Source organism: Sander vitreus, chromosome 5 (assembly GCF_031162955.1).
Source record: "Sander vitreus isolate 19-12246 chromosome 5, sanVit1, whole genome shotgun sequence".
Lineage (NCBI taxonomy): Eukaryota > Metazoa > Chordata > Actinopteri > Perciformes > Percidae > Sander > Sander vitreus.
In genome coordinates, this window is record NC_135859.1 from 22,514,699 (window position 1) to 22,527,205 (window position 12,507).

The 12,507-nt window shown below is 38.7% G+C and overlaps 1 protein-coding gene across 1 annotated transcript; it reads right to left on the minus strand.

The window, feature by feature from the left end:
- Positions 1 to 2,130: 2,130 nt before the first annotated feature.
- On the minus strand, positions 2,131 to 10,847 carry LOC144518381 (chondroitin sulfate N-acetylgalactosaminyltransferase 1-like). The gene is made up of 10 exons (XM_078251022.1): positions 10,662 to 10,847; positions 9,218 to 9,833; positions 8,995 to 9,095; positions 8,698 to 8,876; positions 7,256 to 7,472; positions 6,662 to 6,763; positions 5,536 to 5,717; positions 3,601 to 3,695; positions 3,404 to 3,485; positions 2,131 to 2,604 (listed from the first exon to the last, which is right to left on the minus strand). Exons 2-10 carry the CDS (start codon positions 9,578 to 9,580, stop codon positions 2,321 to 2,323), a joined length of 1,605 nt encoding a protein of 534 aa, XP_078107148.1. The 5' UTR covers positions 9,581 to 9,833; positions 10,662 to 10,847; the 3' UTR covers positions 2,131 to 2,320.
- Between the last annotated feature and the right edge of the window lie 1,660 nt (positions 10,848 to 12,507).

Genomic DNA, 12,507 nt, shown 5'->3' on the forward strand with positions numbered 1-12,507 from the left:
ACTCTGAGCTGCTGAGTTGTGACTTTGAGTGGGTGAAGACAGTTTGGTAATAAAAGTGCAATTCCTCACAGTGATGATGAATAAAAGTTTACTGATAAGGAACATTTTATGGCCTACTAAAAGACGCAATAGGTTACATTGTGCTTCTCAAAAGACACAAAATAGAACAGAAAAAGACATGCAAAAACAAGGAACATTCAATTAATAATAACTAAATAACAGTTAATGAGGATGAGGGGCTCGATGGACGCCCAGCAGCTCAGCCATGCTGTTGTCAATGCATTTAAAAATAAAAAAAAAGATTATTATCAATTATCGGAAAACGGAATGTTTCAACTCTATAAATGTGTTATTTCCCCAATTGTTTATGTTTATTTCTTTATGAAGTTTCTGTTAAATAGGCCAACTTATAGGCTATGCAGCAGGCGATTTGGTAATGTTTAACAAGGGCAATTTGTTAATTGTTAACGACTAGAGTCTAACTTGCACAAACCTCAGATAAAGGATCAATGAGTCAGGCACACTAGACTAACATATTGAACAGGTTGGCAGGTTAACAAGGGGCATGATTTTGCTAATTTTACTAACAAGGGATGATGGCATCAAAAGGCCTGACGCTTTGGGCTGTAGGCCGCCGCCTATGGGTTAGCTAAAGTTATTATAAATTACTCTCTGGTATCTGGTCCACTGTGATCAAAGTCACCTGACAGGAGTAAAGTCCTGTTTTTCAATTAAGTAGACTAGTCAATAGTCAATAGTCTGTCTGTCTATCTATCTATCTATCTATCTATCTATCTATCTATCTATCTATCTATCTATCTATCTATTTATCTATCTATCTATCGATCGATTTATCTATCGATCGATCTATGAAATATTGTTCTTTTATTGGACAGACTTTATTTTGAAATTCCAAGGTGTATTTAAATGCAGCCCGGGACAAGGAAGTGGTAATATGAGTTTCGGCCCTATCGCTTGCCTGTGTTGACGCTACGACAGTCGTCGGCCGATACAGAGTTGCTCCTCCCTTTGCGTCTGCAGCGCTAATGAGGTGACGTCAGTATCACTATTAATAGAAGAGAGTTTACCGTTTCCTCAAGTCCAAATGTCTGTTGTGATGAAAGTCTATGAAGCAGATTTACTTTAAAAAACTGGGGCTGGTCACCAAGCTAACGTGTCATTCATAAAAATACGTGTAACACTTTAAATCAATTCAATCAAGTTTATTTATAAAGCACATTTAAAAACCACCAGATGATTCAAATGTTGTACAATAAAATAACATAATAATATAGCAACTGCAAAAAAATAAATACACAAATAAATAAGTAAAGGAACAAATGGAAATAAGGGTTCAAATCGCACTTGTTGAATGTTAATTCACAGGTACGTCATACATTAATTGACATGTGACCAAATTAGCTGGATTCCACTTACAGGAAGTTTTTTTTTAGGACAATGCATTTGCCCAACCTTAATACCATATTGTATCACTACACACACAGGAGACACCTCTTCATATGGGGTTTAGTGCTTTTATCTACTTTATATAAATATATTAAAACATTCATGGTTTGTTGTTGTGTTGTGACCAGCGCCTCAAATGTAATACCAAAATACTACACTACACTAGACACACCTCTTCATATGGGATTTTAGTGCTTCTTCTTTTATTTTATTTTATATTCATTACATAGAAGTTATTGAAAAAAAATCATGAATTTTCCAAAAAAACATGAATATTAATGTCATAGTGAGAATCATTTGTTAATGGTGAGCAACAATAATTCATAATACATCCTACATTAATTCATGCATTAAATCATCATAAGTCAGGCATTAGTTAAGCATTAAGTATATGATTTGTACTCTTATTATAAAGTGTTACCAAAATACGAATACGTGTATCTCACTTTCAGTATGCAGTAGCAAGAGAGTCTTTGTTCTTTTGTTTGTGATAATTTGCATTTTGCACAACAGAAATGAATGAGAAAGTTATTTCCCCTGTAATGTTACTGGTTGATATAAACATATTTTTTGCTGCTTCCAGAGGAGGCATGACAGAAAAAGTTATAGACCATATTCTCTCTGTGACAGTCCTATGGAAATAAAACAAAGTACACAATTAGATCACATAGTTAATTATTTTATTCACACAAAACATATCAGTCATTATTTTCACAAGTTTATGTGTGAATTTGGAGAACAATAATCACAGTAAGTCAAGTTTGAAGCTCAATAGTTCATGTAAGTAAACCAGAATAAGAACGTACAGGAACAGTAACTAATAACGTCACCAAAGCCTATTATACTGTCCTCATCATGTTCCTCTGTTCATCTCCTTCTGGGAGCTCAAATGAACCTCAATCTCTCGTTTGACAAACAGCTCCCCCAGCTGGCCGTGCGAGGCTTCGCTCATGGCTTTGGTCTGCATACACATCTTGTATTTGTCTGAAGGGAGCTCGTCTGCACAGTTCTTCTCGTGCCATAAGTGGAAAAGGCCTCTGGACGGAGAGCGAATCACCATCAGTTTACTGTGAAGGTACTTCCTGTACAGGTGCACGTCCTCCAACCCCCAACCTTTGATGTTACGGTCAAAACCACCTACCAGGTTTAGAAGGTTTAGTTTAGTTTAGTACAGTGAGACAGCGAGAATCAGGAGAGGCATATGACTTCACTTTAGGTATGGCTGTTCAATGGCTGAGTTAAAATCATAGTCAAAAACAGCATTTTTAGATAATCTTGTTTCCTTAAATTTGATGTTGTTAAAAAAACAAGGAAATGGGATTAAGCAGACAGATATTCAGATGTGTAAACTAACAACATATCAGGGAGGGAAAGAGCTTTTTCACAGTTAGAGAAAAGGTAGTCAAGACAATACCATCTGTTATAGAGAGAATAGTGGAATTTTATATAAAATATATAATCCTGTAATTTCATTACTAGCCAGTAGGCTATGTGGATTAGAGCTGCAAAGATTAATCGATTAGTTGTCAACTCTTAAATTAATCGCCAACTATTTTGAAAATCAATTAGTCGGTTTGAGTCATTTTTTAAGACAAAGGTAAAAAATTATTTGATTCCAGCTTCTTAAATGTGAATATTTTCTAGTTTCTTCTCTCCTCTGTGACAGTAAACTGAATATCTTTGAGTTGTGGACAAACCAAGACATTTGAGGACGTTATCTTGGGCTTTTGGGAAACACTGATCCACATTTTTCACCATTTTCCAACATTTTATAGACCAAACAAATGATCGAATAAACAAGAAGATAATCAACAGATTAATCGACTGAAAATAATCGTTCATTGCGGTCCTAATGTGGATTGTAATATTTAATTGTGTTATGTCCTACAAAACATAAAATTAGGGAAATTAGTGATGACACAAGCTTTTCCATTACCTATGTTGAGGAAATCAGACCTGTACTGGCATGTCATGCCAAACCCAAAGTCTCTCCAGAATCCAGTTTCCTTCTTTATCACCTGAGACAAAGAGAGCAAATCATTTTTCTTATATCATGATGACATCCTGACAATTCAAGTTAGCTGTTTGTATATTTTGTATATTTATTATTGTACATTGAGATTGTTTACCTACCAGTTGTTGTTGAACAGAGGGTAGAAGTGTCTGATTACTATAGATAATAGATGGGTTGTACTGGCTAAAGAGCACTGGATAGTACACTTTCTTACCTAGAAACAAAAACAGTTTAAACAAACAAAATGTCCAGTCACATTTGATAATGTGTCAGGTGTTCTACAAGTACAACCCTTTTGAAAAAGCGGTAATAAAACACCATCAATCTACAGTAATACATATTTTCTGTTTTAAACACCTGGTAGCCTGGAAGTGATGCATTTTTCATTACTGGCAGCAACAGCAGAGGTTTGACTGGAGTGAAAAGAATAAGAACTGGGTACAACAACCACCAGGCCTGAACAAAGACATACTGACTGACTGCTAACGGATCCCTGGGAAGTGCAGTTGCACTTCTTAATAATAAAGATAGGGACAAAATCAAAAGGGTATTGGAAAAGGAGGTTGCGCTGTAGGTTTCTGAGTGTGGTGCTAAACCCAAAATATGAGCATATTCCAAAAAATGTGAAAAGGTAGCACATCTCAAATTTCTAAGTCGAGGAGGACAAAATACTCACATTTTACTTGTTTATTTGACTCGCATGTGAAATTTGAGCTGTGCTACCTTTTCATTTATTTTTTTTTTTTTTAAATCAAGATACTCTCATAGATTATCATTTTAATTATGAGGTTAGTGCAAGTCCTTCGCCATAATTTTGAGTGTTTTTACAGCAGACATTTCGACTTGTCATTGTAGGAGAACCACAGGTGGTACTCACATTAACGCTGTTGTCTCCTGTGAAAAAGACCAATTGTGAGCATGTTGTTACGCAGCAGCATGGGCAGGTGTGACGTTGAATCTTAATCAGCTGATAATCAAACAGCAGGGGATTCAGTCAGTCAGTCAGTGGTGAACTTTAATTTAAGTACCTTTTGGATTTAGCTACAACAAATCATGTGACATATGTGCTCATTGTGCCCTCATTGTCTTTATTGTTTATGATGCTGTTGGAACATGTGGTGCACAGAGCCGTGTATTCAAGTCAGAATAAGCGGCATGTGCAGTTTTGTGTGTCAAATTGAATTGGAGAGGAAACCACTCAAACTGGCACCGTACAGGTTTTTGGAGTCCACCCAATGGACCTTTTTCACAGCAGACATTTTTTGACTTGTCATAGTAGGAAAAGCACAGCTGAAATTGATAACCTTAACGATGGCTCAATTCCATCAAGTGTCCCAGTAAGCTATTTCAGCGAGTCAGCATGCACAATACCAGGGCCTCTCCTAAGTGGAATGCAGCCATCATCAATGGTTTTGAATACACCTGTGCTTTTCTTACTATGACATGTCAACATGTCTGCTGTGAAAAAGGTCTATAGTTGATGAAGTTTGGTGACCTCACATAACCTGAGCAGATGTCTAATCAGCCAGAACAATTGAAAGCACCTGTGTGGGTGTGTGGTGCCTTTAATTAAAGGCCCTGAACACCCACACAGGTGTTTTGGATTAATCTGGCTGATTAGACCTCGTCCCAGGACTGTGTGGGTGGGTATAGACTGATTGATTGACATCTTCCTGAATCTCTTGTTAGCTTTGTTGCGCCTGTTAGGGCAGGACAAATGACAGCTTTATTATTCTTATTGGTAGAAAAGATGTGTGACCCCAAAAATTTGCATGTAAGTTCCGGCCCACTTCAACCTGAGCAGAGGTCTAATCAGCCACAACAGAGGCTTTAATGCAATGGAAAAGATGGCCGAGACAGTACTTAAACAGGCAATATTTAATGTTGTCATTATTCACCATCATCAACTAAATCTTTAACCTAAGTTGTGTTATCCTTGTAGCAACCGATTATAGTATGAATCAAGGCTGGGTAACCTCTCTGGAAGGTGTTGAAATGTTTCATATGTGTTGGCAAAGCTCATGCCTAAATGTTTCATAAATCCTCTTGCTCACCAGGTTCTGCGTTGAGACGACAGGAAGTTAAGAAGTCGGTGGTAAAGTGGATGTCAACATCACAGAAGAAGAGCAGGACGTTCTGACTGCGCCTCCAAGCCCTGGTGCCCACTTCTAAGCCCCGACCACGAGAAAACTCCTCATTCAGCTGGATCAAAGTGAAGCTCCTGAACCGAGTCTCTCTGAGGGAGAGAAGAAGAAGAAAAAACATTATCTGTGTTTACTTAGATAGGTACGCTGATGCATCTAAGGGTTTTAATTTGAAATATTTAGTGAATAATCATTCAGAAACAGCCAACCTGCAGACATAAAGTCTCACCACACTGTTGCAGCATTACATATGTTAGTTGCTCATAGAGGATCTATGGTATTTTGCTCCCATACTCTCTTTCAATTTATTTATTTTTTTTTATCAGTTTTTAGACACATCTGTGAAAGTAAACTCCAAAAGAGCAGAGAAGAAGAGACAGATTTCCATATAGTCTTGCAGTAATTGCCTTCATTCTGTTAATATTAATTAAGTAATCAGTGCCATTGCGCATTATTATCTTGGTAGAAGTGTGGACTCGAGTTACATGTTTTCAACTCAGGTTAGGAATCTGATAACTTTAAATTTCACTAAATCATAAAGACTTTTAAATTATTGCATTCAAATGTAATGACTGACTCACTCACTCACTCTGGTCAACCAAAAATGGATAGAAAAACATTCAGCTCACAAATTACAATTGACTGTAATTGTATCACAGGACTAAATGTAGAGTATAGAGGCATTTTGCTTTACATTTTTTATTTGAAAGTAATAAATACAAAATTGAAAAAGCATTCATTATTTCTGTAAATTTACTGTCCTACTGTACTTTCACTAAATTTAAATGGCATTACATTTGGTAAAGGGGTGCATAGTGACTTGTTTAAGACTTGAAACACAAAGTTTAGGATTTGGTTTTAAATTGGGAATTTACTCAGGACTATATGAACAAAAGAGTTGCATTTGTAGACTAAATATTTGTAGGAGCTTTTAAGGAATAGAAGAGAAAATAGATCAGAGGACGATATTGTAGGTGAATATGGTTTACTTTAACACACATTAGCTGATAATTAAACTGTAAAATGACTACATTACCTGGTGGTCTGGTCCAACATGGCTTTCACCTGGTCTATCTGATCTCGACCAAAGTAGACCACAGTCAGATGAACCCTGCCGTCCAGCCGGATGCAAACCTCTCTGAACCAGAAACATCATACGATTTATACAAATAACCACGTTAGGCCCACTTCTATAGGCTACTACTTTATCCAGAGATAAATTACCATTTTGTTTTTAGATAAGGACAACAAGTGTGTGTGTGTGAAAACTTCCAATTGTATCTAAAGCGGAGAGTAGTCTTATTGGCTTTTTTTACCAAGCTACTACAGTATTAAGACAAGGATGCACTCAGCATTTCCAAATACAATTTTATTTTTTGGGGCATTTTTAGGCCTTTATTGACAGGACGGCTGAAGAAATGAAAGGGGGAATGGCATGCAGCACAGGTTGGAGTCGAACCCAGGCCCGCTGCATTGAGGAGTAAACCTCTTTAGATGGGCGCCCGCTCTACCAACTGAGCTATCCGGGCACCCTCCAACTACTACTTTTAAGTGTAAGATCAATAATGTCCTGATACAATCTCAGTTGGTGTGAATGGGTGCCAGCTTGAATTCAATTTACAAATGATACCTGAAGTTGTTGATGAACTGCCTGAATGCGTCCGGCCTCTTGGAAAGAGGTACGATGATGTTGATGAGCATGCTGCGCGTGTCCACACTCTCGCTCTTCACCTTCATCATGGGACCAAATGGCCTGAAGAGCACGAGCTGTGTGAAGTCCTTCGGGCCGGCGCCTTTAAACATCAGATCGTAAACGGTTCCTCTGTCCCGCTCTGTACGGGTCAAACCTATGACAGAGACAGACAGCACTTCATTTTATTTGTCCATATTTTTTCCTATAATTTAACTGATATATGACAGTAATGCAGGGAAACTGGACATAGTGTTTAATTGGTGCATTTTCCATTAATTCATTTCAATTAAGAGAGTGAAAGTCTTTTTGCCTGTGCCAAGCAGGTTAACAATAAACTAAACTACACTTACTCTATCATGAATATTTCTCTATTGTCCCTATTATTAATACCAAATCATATAGTCCTATAATTTCCTAGGACAGTTTATGGAACCTATGGGGAAAAAAAGCGTTACCAATGTTTTAAAGATGCTAATATAAGAGCACCTGTTTCGTAGTGGTGCTGTGAGATTGTACTGGGTTTAATGGCAATAGAACAGATGTAGTAACCAGCTATTATATAACACTTTTCACTCTACGATTAAACATTAACTTTTAGAAGACACTTAACTAAATAATGCATGCCATTACATTTTTAAAGTAAAAATGAGGACTTTACTACTTACAAAACGCATACAGTATGTTTTTGACAATATTTTTCCAATTATTTTCCCCCACTGTGGATGCAAAGCATTTTGTTGAGCAACCCTGCTACAATAAATTAACCTTGAAAAGATAACACTAGCCATAGATTTATACCTTGACCTTTGCATAGTTCACCCTTTTTCCCATTGTGGTTTTCTCTGGATGCTCTAGTTTCCTACCCTGGTTCCAGACCTCTGAATCACTCTCTGATTCCGATGTCAAATGTAGTATGCCAAAAATACCAGTTATGAAGAAGTAGTATGTCTTAATCGTATGCATATTGCTTGCAACAGTACATACTTTGTAAAGGCAGCTGCAGTGCATACAAAAAGTGAAAAGAAAAATATGCAATTTGGAACTCAGCCACATTCAAAGGTCTTGGTGTTCTGCTCATTAACAGCCGTTTGCCTGGTTGGAAAAACTAACCAATCAGAGCCAGAAAAATTGTGACATAAGAGCATGAGAGCAAGCATGGATTAGATCGATGCAGCACACATTGTGTTTTGTAGATTTACAGAAACAACTCTTACATCTGAAATTTCTTCAATCAACATGAAAACCATCATAGGCCCCCGCCTATGTGTAGGCCGTCTACTTTGTCCAGCTGTGGATGGACCAACTTTTTCTGAGGTTTTCCTGCCATCCACCAAGATTAAACATGTGAAGATGAATGAATGAACTGAAATCTTTCTCACCCTCTATGAAGTCTGAAGGGGAGTATATGCGCTTCCGTCTGGTGTTGTCAGTGTGTTGCTGAGGTCCGTTCAGGACGTGCAGAGCTGTTTCCACTGTGCTTATCAGCTCGTCTCTGCGGTCTCTCCTCACAGGCTTCTCCTCTGGGTGCCTTGTCAGCCCTGTCTCCAGCTGGTAAACCCTGAGTGACACAAAACAAAACCTTCAATGAAGAGGCATGAGGTAAGACATCAGAAGTACTTCTGGAGGCCCTTATAGCTCCAAAGTTGTCCTTACCAATAAACAGCTGGCCCACTCACCTCCGCAGGGTGAAAGTGTCAAAAGGAATCACTGCATATTCGCTGGGCAGCTTTACACCTGAGTTCACCTCTGCCTGGTTCAGCTGGGAGCGCAAGAAATCCTGGAGGACATGATGTAACATTTACTACTACATCTATAACGTCACACTTCATTTATCATCAGCACACATTACTCCTGAATCTATTCTGCATCTGCACCATCCTGTATCATGTTTTCCTATACCTTAAGGTCAGTCTGTGTCGGGGTTTTGTGCAGACTCTCCAGACCCTGAGGCAGAATCCCTCTTGTTTTAGCTTTCTCCAGGGACTCTTGAAGCTGCTGCGTCCTCTCCTGGAGAGCTTCTTTCAGCTGGGCTATCTGCTTCGTCAGGCTGTTGATGTAATGTCTGTGAGAGTCCTCCCTCTCCTGCAACAAGGCCATGTATCCTTCCTTACTGGTTGCCCCACCAGACCACAGCAGAGACTGCTGGCTGCTGTGAGACGTCGGTTTACAGGCGAGGAGGTAGAACAGGGACAGACAGCAGCAGAGGCCCAGCACAGTGAGGCCGACCCGGGCCGACAGGGCTAAAAGCCACCGTTTAAACATGGTGGATTATCTTAAAAAAAAAAAACTTAAACACCTGTGGCTTATAAAATCATGACAGTACTTTTGTCACGTGGAGATGCACCCACAAAAACATGAGCAACCCATAGTTCCTAAATCATAGATTAATAAATATGGCTTTTCAAGAAGACTTCCTCCAGTTTTCTCATGTAGTCCGTATCTGTCACATCCTCAGGCAGCATCTTCACAGGTGTTGTGTCGCATGTAGAGATCATCACCAAAGCTCTTAAACTCCCTACAATGACAATATACATTTTATAGGAGTGATTCCCAACCTTTTAGACGTCACCCCTTAACATTTATTTGAAAAGTCATGAGCCCTTTTTGCCCTATTTGTTATGGACTCAAACGTTGAGTATCCAGTATTTCAAAAGAAAACAAGACTTTGAGAGTTTACAGCCATGCTAGCAGCCCTATGAGGCTGCGCTAATGCACAGCGGTGCTTTGTGCTAAATGCTAACATCAGCATGCTGGTGTAATTTTACCATGTTCACCATCTTAGTTTAGTGTGTTAGCATGCGAACATTTGCTAATTGGCACTAAACACAAAGTGCGGCTGAGGCTAATGGGAATGTCATTCATCTTAAAGGTAGTTTTCCTGAACCAAAGAAAATTTTGACCTGATGGTGGTGCTAGAGGAAAGGTCATGGGATCACCAAAGTTATTATGATTCATCCTCTGGGCACCATGAATGTCTGTAAAGTCTCATGGAAATCATCCAATAGTTGTTGAGATATTTCTGTCTGGATCAAAGTGGTGGATTGATAGACAATGCTTGCATAAATACAAATCAAAAATCAGATAATTATGAATTAATTGAATGTCAAATCATTCCCACTATAAGACAGATCTAATGTTATTGATTTTGCACCTATTGTGAAAGTAACTGCAACAGCAAAAGTCAAGGTTATCTTTTTTTTTTTTTTGCATTTTATCACAAGAAAGTCTCAAGGGACTTTACATAGAGAAAGAAACAGCTGTAGGAGAGAGTTAAAGATATAGGCTAAAGAAGTTTTTACATCTAACAAATCAAATGACAACCGGAGAAAGTGAATCAACCAACCTGGTCAGTCTCGTCCTGATGTGTCTCAATGTTTTGTGAGCAGCTTATTTCATTACCAGTCCATTTCAAGTGCCCTGGTCTCACTGCTGTTGGACTGCTTGTCAGGTTTACGGTAGCTGCTATAAAATGCACAGAAAGAGAAATAACCTGACCTTACTCTACAGTGCCACGACGCTGAAGGTGGGAAGTGACAGAAACAAGCATTTCTCTGTGTGTGTGTGTGTGTGTGTGTGTGTGTGTGTGTGTGTGTGTGTGTGTGTGTGTGTGTGTGTGTGTGTGTGTGTGTGTGTGCACATCATCAGTTTATTCACAGCACAGATGGCTCTTTATTGCTCAGGTAGAGGCTGATCTCATGAAAGACTTGCTTATGTTTCCAGCTCCACCCAAGCTGTGTGTGTGTGTGTGTGTGTTTTTATGAGAAAGAGTGAGTGTGTGTTGATGCATGTGTGCATGTGGTCGTATCATGCAGACCCTTTTTAAAGTATTCTACCATTAAGTCAGGTCATTTTAAAGTTCAGCCTGTTTTGGACCCTACACGCTAATAAAAAAAAGCAATCGTTTTTTAGCTTAAATATCAATTATGATTGTAATCTTCCATCTCTTATGACTCATAAAAACCTTTCATCAATTTGAAATGACTGTAAAGCTTTGCTGTCAACTCAGTTGAACACCTTACAGTAAATCACAGTGAGCTCACAGGCTAAAACATGCAAACATCCTCCATCAACACATTAAACTCCCTACAATGCTGTCATTCTAGACAGACGTAAAGATTTTGATATACTCACCAGCTGCTGTGAGTCTCAAAGGGAAGTTGCGACCAGATGTTCATCACCCTGAACTGCTCACCTCTTCCTCTCTCTGCCTTTCTTCTTTTGCAGTTGTTTGTTTTACAGTCTTGCAGGAAGTCTGTTTGCCAGCACATAGAAGTTTGCTCATCCATACAATTAACATATCTACCTTCTCAAAATTGATGGTTAAAGTGGCCAAACCAAGTACCTCCTCTCTCCCATCCTCTCTTCTCTCAGTCTCCACCTTTTCCTAGCACCTCCCTCTCCTCTCCTCTCCGCTCTTTTTCCATCCCTCACTTTCTATCAGAGTCAGTGTTCACTTCCATCTATATGAAATCTCACACCATCTGTCTCCATCCTGAATCCCCTTTTAGGTCCTCCATGGCTCCTCCTTGCCCTTAAGTCTAATTAGAAGGCAACCGGAGTAAGAAATGCCCTTAAGACTTTCGATGCTCTGCCACCTGCAATCTGCTGTAGGGAAATAGCTAGGTACCGGTCGGAGCCACCAATAGGACGGGGTCTTGCACATTTAATGAGGCAGCGTACAGATGGTCCTTGTTTTCATTCGGATGTCGACTCCCGAGCTCTGACTCCTTTACATCTTTGTTTCCCGCCGTTAGTCACCTATAAGGGATTCTCCATGTCCAATATGAATGCATTTACTGTGATATGGTGCTTCATAATTTATTATTTTTAATAATTTTAAAATGGTTAAATAAGTGACAATTAAATGGCATTATGCTATGATAGCTTAAAATGCAAACCAAATATGTTTCAAAGGGAAGGATAAAGGCTGCAAGGAGAAAGCGAAACTTATTGTTAGTATATTATTACATTTGATCCATGACTGATTTCTTCCAGAGGAGGCATACAGAGAGAGAGAAATAAAAAAAAGGTAAATAAATAGGTAACAAATGGTAATAAAAGTAAGTAAATTTAATAACTACATAAAGTAAAATAAGAGAAGAGAAATAAACAAATTTTAAACAAAATGTATCATAAGGAGTTCGGTGTAGGCCAAGAAGAAGATGGCCGGGGAGGGCTTAACGTAGCCC